This window comes from Hordeum vulgare, chromosome 7H, assembly GCF_904849725.1.
Source record: "Hordeum vulgare subsp. vulgare chromosome 7H, MorexV3_pseudomolecules_assembly, whole genome shotgun sequence".
NCBI lineage: Eukaryota > Viridiplantae > Streptophyta > Magnoliopsida > Poales > Poaceae > Hordeum > Hordeum vulgare.
In genome coordinates this window covers 242437731-242445206 of record NC_058524.1, presented here as the reverse complement: position 1 = coordinate 242445206, position 7476 = coordinate 242437731, and the positions used below count along the sequence as shown (strand labels likewise).

The 7476-nt window shown below is 44.5% G+C and overlaps 1 protein-coding gene across 3 annotated transcripts; it reads right to left on the bottom strand.

Annotated features, from left to right (window-relative positions):
• Positions 1-2425: 2425 nt before the first annotated feature.
• LOC123407744 (WD repeat-containing protein DWA2-like) lies at positions 2426-6433 on the bottom strand. Of its 3 annotated transcripts, none has more exons than XM_045100947.1 (14): positions 6249-6433; positions 6076-6159; positions 5834-5966; positions 5614-5725; positions 4986-5085; positions 4705-4832; positions 4527-4596; positions 3967-4055; positions 3588-3633; positions 3382-3452; positions 3235-3308; positions 3102-3160; positions 2921-3001; positions 2426-2828 (listed from the first exon to the last, which is right to left on the bottom strand). In XM_045100947.1, exons 1-13 carry the CDS (start codon positions 6294-6296, stop codon positions 2960-2962), a joined length of 1056 nt encoding a protein of 351 aa, XP_044956882.1. In that variant the 5' UTR covers positions 6297-6433; the 3' UTR covers positions 2426-2828; positions 2921-2959. The 3 variants fall into 3 exon arrangements, with proteins under 3 accessions (XP_044956882.1, XP_044956880.1, XP_044956881.1); XM_045100945.1 differs by having other exon boundaries at positions 2925-3001; XM_045100946.1 differs by having other exon boundaries at positions 2929-3001.
• Positions 6434-7476: the final 1043 nt, after the last annotated feature.

The window sequence follows — 7476 nt, the reverse complement described above, 5'->3', positions numbered from 1 at the left end:
GTTGCTGAATATGTTGATGGATATTGACCCCCTCTCGATGAGAGGATCCTTGGTGATGACGATGGCTACAATTTCCCCCTCCGGGAGGGAAGTTTCCCCGGCAGAACAGCTTCACCGGAGCCCTAGATTGGTTTAGCCCAAGTTCCGCCTCGAGACGGCGGCGCTTCGTCCCGAAAGCTCTATTATGATATTTTTTTTCCAGGTCAAGACCCTCCATATAGCAGAAGGTGGGAGCCGGAGACCTGCCAGGGGGCCCACAAGCCTGCATGGCGTGACTAGGGGGTAGGCCGCACCCCCTGGCTTGTGGCCACCTGGTGGGTCCCCTGATGTATTTCTTCCGCCCAATAATTTTTATATATTCCAAAATAATTCCTCGTAAGTTTTCAGGACTTTCGGAGTTGTGTGGAATAGGTCTCTAAGATTTTCTCCTTTTCCGGTCCAGAATTCGAGCTGCGGGCATTCTCCCTCTTCATGTAAACCTTGTAAAATAAGAGAGAAAAGGCATAAGTATTGTACCATAATGTGTATTAACAACCCATAATGCAATAAATATTGATATAAAAGCATGATGCAAAATGGACGTATCACCCCCTTGACCTCCGACTCCTCGATTCGCCGCACAATACGCGTGCTAGTATCATCAAAGGAGTCGTCCAGATCGATGGTAGAGCTCTCAGTCTCCCCCATTGAACAGCTTGTCAAAGTACTCCCGCCATCTATGCGTAATCTCCTCATTCTTCACGAGGAGTTGCTCTGCTCCGTCCTTGATGCACTTGATCTGGTCAACATCCATCATCTTCCTCTCTCGAATCTTGGCCATCTTATAGATGTACCTTTCGCCTTCCTTCGTGCCTAACCGTTGGTAGAGGTCCTCATACGTCCAACCCCTTGCTTCACTCACAGCTCACTTTGCGGCCTTATTTGTCATCTTGTACTTCTCTATGTTGTCTACACTCCTACCAAGATATAGGCGTCTGAAACAATCTTTCTTCTCCTTAATTGCCTTCTCGACATCATCGTTCCACCACCGGGTATCTTTAGCTTCTCTTCTACTTCCCCTGGCCACTCCAAACTCCTGTGAGGCCACCTTGCGAATGCAAGTCGCCATCTTCATCCACATGTTGTCTGCATCACCTCCTTTCTTCCAAGGCCCCTCCTTAATGACTCTCTCCTTAAACGCCTTAGCTACCTCCCCCTTGAGCTTCCACTACTTCGTTTTAGCGACTTTGGCACGCTTGTCTCGCTGGACATGAATTCGGAAACGGAAGTCAGCAACCACAAGCTTATGATGAGGGACAACACTCTCTCGAGGTATCACCTTACAGTCTAGGCATGCACGCCTGTCTTCTCTTCTTGAGAGGATGGAATCAATTTGGCTAGAGTGTTGCCCACTACTGTAAGTCACTAGATGTGATTCTCTCTTCTTAAAGAGGGTGTTCGCTATGATCTTTATAGGCTAGCGCAAAGCTTAAGACTTCTTCTCCTTCTTGATTCCTCATGTCATAGCCAAATCCCCCATGCACCCCTTCAAAACTTGTGTTAGATGTGCCCACGTGGCCATTGAGGTCTCCTCCTATGAAGAGCCTCTCGTCAATCGGTACGCTCATAACCATATCCTCCAAGCCTTCCCACAACTCCCTCTTGATGTTCTCATTGTGGCCTACTTACGGGGCATACGCACTGATAATATTAAAAACTAAGTCCCCAACTACCAGCTTGACCAGGATAATCCGGTCCCTGACGTCTACCACTCCATAATTGAGGCTCTTGCTGATCAAGGTGCCTACTCCATAATTTGTATAAAATTGAATTTGTTCAGTTGTCTAACATAAATCACCATCCAACGGCATCTCAATTTGATCACATATAGTTTGAGCAAAACTGAATTTGCTCAGTAGGTGGCTCCTGGTTCCATACCGAAAGCATGTGAATCCTTCCCGGGCGGTAGGTTGTTCATGCGCACAATCGAAGCCACAAATTCCTGAAACGAGATTAGTCTTTGGTGTAAGAAATCACGTACTCCCTCCGTCCCAAAATTCTTGTCTTAACTTTGTTTAGAAATTTGGTGTAAGAAATCACATACTCCCTCCGTCCCAAAATTCTTGTCTTAACTTTGTTTAGAAATGGATGTATCTAAATACTAAAACTTGACTAGATACATTCATATCTAAACAAATCTAAGACAAGAATTTTGGGACAGAGGAAGTATTAGTTTTTGGTATATACATGTTCGGAAACGAGAAATAATAATTGACTTGCAAGCCGCAGCACTATTAGAATTTATTTGGAGTACAATTTAACTCAGGCGAGAAACTCTCAAGACCCGAATATACTCGACCTTGACTAAGCTATTTTGTAAGATGGAGGTGGCATATTGCGATCTGTTGTAGAAGAACATCCTACAAGAATATTACGAATTGACCGGTAAACAGAAAAATCCATTGACATTGGAAATCACAACACTAGTACAAACTTCAGCTCAGTTATAACTTATACTTCATCACATCATGCAACACATGCGAACCAGGCTTCAACAGTTATCAGAATTCTAGTAAGCCCAGACAGTTTCCCCAGAAATCCAAAATGAATAACTGGTGGCAAAATTTGAAGATATAGGAGAACTGTTGAAATCTCAGCTGTGCTATATTCTTTTTGACTGTGACTACATCACTTTTTCCTCCAGAAACCATCCTGGACTTGAGTCGCCATGATTACCGAGATACTATTGGCGTTACTAGAACCGAATCATCGCATCAGCCTCTTTGTAGCCCAACATACAATGGCAAGAACTCTACAACACCAATTATATGCACAACAAACAAGCCTGCCTGTGGGAGAAAAGAACATTTTATCAGAACCAGAGATACCGTTGGAAATCTTAAGAACAGCTATAGTGAGAGCTAAGAGAAGTATTTCATACACACATACACATGAAGTGGAGAAAATAGACCAACAAGCTTCATTTTCTCTGCAGGTGGGGCTTCACAGATTCTAAAACAACCTGACCATCAGAGGATTTTCTCAACAGTTAGAAAAAATGTAACATTAAAAAGCACAAAACAACATTTACAATAAATAATTAAAAGGTTGCAGGTACTCACCCTTCCATCATAAGACAAAGAAGCAAACAACGATGGATCATGGGAGCTCCATGCAATTCCTACAATTTCAGTCAGCTCTATGATTCTTTGTCAAAATTTCAATGTACATACAAGTAGGGAGGTTCGACTGTACCATAGATGCTATCTTCGTAGTCAGTATACGAGTTCAGTAATGGTTCTTCTTGCCTAGTGGGTGAACCAGAAGGGCTGCAAAAATAAGATTTGGGGCATCAAAATTACAACCTCAAACAAATTAATCAAACATGTGAGTAACAGAAACCTTTCGGGTCCAGAGTCATCACTGCCAACTTTAGCCAACCATAAATTGACAGCTGAATCCGTTCCAGCACTCTATACAGAAGTTTCAATAGTCAGTTACAATTAAATTAGATATATTACTACACATGCGAGTACACACAAAGCCCCGGCAGGCGCGTGCGAGAGAGAGAGAGAGAGAGAGAGAGAGAGAGAGAGAGAGAGAGAGACCAGAATCAGCTCATCATACTCAGGATTGTGCCGAACAGCCCATGTCCTGTAAAAATCATTATATCAAGGTCAATTAACTTGACGACCGCTGGAGTGAGAAACCACAAAAGAGAATTAGTAACCATATATATTAAATTGGTGAGTTGACAGCATCATCCCATATAGGTGGTAAAGTGCTACAACACTAGACCAATAAGAAGTACCAACAATGTTGACATGGGACGAAAACGCACTCATATAAAGGATTTCAAGCATCAAGGAGCACACATTTACATCAAATATGCATTAGAACAAATGGTGCGGGTTTAGCACATTTCATCAACTAAATACACAAAAAACGGATTTTCATTTGAGTTTACTCTATGATACACCAACATACCAATGTGAATGTCCAGGGAGATCCTTCAGAGGATGCTTAAGCATTCTGAGATCCCACAAACGAATTCCAAATTCGTCCTCTGCTGTTGCCTGCACCGCAGAAGAGATCCTCAAGCAGCATAAATAAATGAAAGCTGAATGAAAGAAATTTGCAACAACTCTCAGGTTATCACTGTTACTCCGACATGGATACTAGCATCCAACTCAGCAGAAATTTACAAAATAAGATTTGAGGTGCCACTGGGCTAAATTAGCCTTATTATAAAAGATAGTGATAAATTTCAAACCTGCTGCCAAACACAATCAACACAAAGAATTTGATCAAACAATAACTAAGTAAGAAGTAGTGGCAAATCAAGATTAACTATTAACTATGTTACTTACACAACTGCAAGAAAAAGAAACTCTGCAAAACTGAAAGGTAACTGAGAAAAGGAAATTAATAAAAAAATACCCGTTTTCAGGGTTACCACACAAAAAGGCAACTCATAAACCAGCTGTTCTTCTGATAGAAGAAATAAAACCAGTTTTTATCGGAAGAACAAGAAGCACCAAACTCACAATTATGTTTTGCTTCTTGGGGTTATAATCCACATCCCGGATATGAGCATGTTCAATTGCATTTGATCTCCTAAGAACAATAAGTCCATGCACATAAATGTAAGTAAAGCATTTGAAAATCCAAACATAAGTATAAGCTCATATAATCTGATGTGGTCAAGATTGTCAAAGTAATAACTTCATAGAACGGAGATCCCAGAAGTGGAGTGACGAATCAGTTATTGTAGCAACTGCGTTGTGATTGTGTGGATCCCAAGCTCCACCACGTAAATTGGGAAGCATGTCAGCAGATCCCTGTGATATCACCTGCAATTTCGGTACTCAAATTAGGACCATGATGAAGTACCTAAACTCATGCTAATAAAGATATTGATGTTTCAGATTTTATAAACTCATATTAAGCATATAAATAATGAAAAGAATTTGTAACCTATGTTAAACAAAAGGATGTCGACACACCTTGGCTGATTTATTTGATGGATCTATGTTCCAGAGAAAAATGTTTCTGTCATCGATGCTAATTAACTTATCATGCTTCCCCAGTGGCCACCAGAGAACACTGCAAAAACGAACTAGCTAATAAAGATCACATGCACAAAGAGATGGTCTCACTACAGATCCTCCACAAAATATCAAGATATGCAAAGCTAACCAATATTATATGCATAACATGGGAAACTTACAAAACCAGTACGGAGATCAGAATTAAAAAAAAAAAAGTAACTCGAATAATTGTATATAGTAAACAAAATCATCTATCATGTGTTGTGAACTTGTGATAAGAGTGAAGTATGTTCTGCCAAATTGATATGTTCAGTGTAGTGTGCCCGTCTTACTAAAACCCTCTCATGTCAGTGCATGCTGCATGTTAGCATTGCTACGGCCACAGTCAGAGACCATTATAATTTGCCAATTTGGACTTTGCAAATACGCACCAGCACAGACACATTAAACAACAAAAGCGTTCTGCGACTGGACTCTGTTTACGTCTAGTCTAAAACTCAACAAGCACAAACACACGCTGCATGACAATAAGATTAAATAGCTCTAGAGTAAGCGCAGAACTTCAAGGCAAACAAGAGTGCACCATCTTATTTTGTCCGTGTGGTCATCGAGCGCGAAAAGCTGCTCAAGCTGCGGTGAGTTGGACTGCCCATACAGCTCCGGGATCTTCCAAACTGACGCGCCATAACCCTCACCTGACATTCACATTGCAACACATGGAGACGCTTTAGAATTGCATCCCAAAATGCTCAATGCATCAAATAAAAAATAGGAGAATTCGGAGAAGAGTGGAGCATTTCTACCAGAGGTGTAGACCGTGGAGAATAGCCTGTGGTCGAAGGGGCAGGACTTGAGGTCCCAGATCTCGTTGGGATGGTAGAACAGCCCGTCGCACACGAGCTCGTTCTCCCCCGGCAGCAGCCGGATCAGGTGCACCTGTTCTTGGACACGAAGAATTCGAGATCCAATCACGCACCATTCTCAAAGAAGAGATCACCACTCCGATTGCCGCGGTGCAGGGCAGGGTCCCCCGCAAGAAACGTACCTCGTTCTCCTCCTTGAGGCTGAGGGTTCCGGCGAGGAAGGTGGTGGAACCGGCGTCCGCGCGCACGTCGGTGATGCACCGCGCCTGGAAGAGGGGGAAAAGAAGATGAGGAGACGGAAGAGGGGCGCTACGGGAGAGTGTTCTAGAAGCTTCGACAAGGTGATATTGCTTGCCTGGTACTTGAGGCCGCCGTAGACGATGCCGCTGGATCCACCCTGCATTCTCGCTCACGCCGGCGCCGACGATCGGAGATGCGAATGGAGATCGCTGAACGAGGGGTACGGCGGGTAGTCGCCTTCCACACTCGTTACCAATATTGAAGTCCGCTTTGCTGAACAAGAAACGTGTTTAGGTTTAACATGTGTCCTTTTTTCTTGAGTGAAGTCTATTTTAAAGTTTAAATTCACAGAGTTTATCGAAATCGAACGCTCACCTCTGAATCCCTGAATTTTGTACCCTAACCTTTAGAATCCCGGTCAATATCAACCTTACATCCACCCTAAACCTATTTGTATGGCAATGAAAAGAGAAATCCCGAACGGGGTTACTAGGTTCTCTCACTAACTAGGCGGCCCTATGGGTCATATCCATTTTCTTCTCTGCTACTGTTGCGTTTTGTTGCCTGAGCGAGGAAGCTCACATCGACATGCTCTAGGCCCGAGCGTCTCCCATATGTGTCATGCCGCCGGTCAGGTGTGCACGCAGATCCCAGCATGTCTCGTGTCGTCGGCCTTGTACGTAGGTGTGAGACATCGAAGCGGAGTCACTAACGGTGATGTGGGGTGCACTAGGAGCGTCCATTGAACAGCAACTCTCAGTCGCCGGCCTTGCTGCACATGCTGCTCAGCGTGTCCAGAGCGTGTGCTTCACCAAGTTCCATCATTACAGATCCCTCAAGCTAGCGGTGTATAAGTTGTTAATATACGTGAGCTGGTTCCTCAAAAATCCATCCACCTGCTTACCTCATTGCCTGCATCATAGCAGTGTTCGCCCGAGAGTACTGCACGATGATTCGACGTTTAAGGGTTGTGTGTGTTCGCCCACGGTGACATGCGCCAGCACGGTCATCGTCTCGTACGGCAAAACTAGCTCCCAGCTCTCGGTGCTCACAATCAAGGCGCAGTTTGAGCACGAAGCCGAGCAGGCCCGTGTAGCCGTTATACGCGCGCATCATCGCGCACCTCTCGCCGGCCGTCGCCAAGACGAAGGTCGCTGGCACGCAGGTCCGTGCCTCCGCCCAGCGGCTTGTGCCGTGCCCGCTTCCGCACCCCCGATGTGCAGAAGTTATATCATCGTGTACCGGGCACCTACACGCCATGCGCGCCATCGCAGGCCGCCCCTCGCAACACCGGTTCTTTCTCTCACGTCTCGCCACCAGCGATGGCGTCGGCCACATCGTGC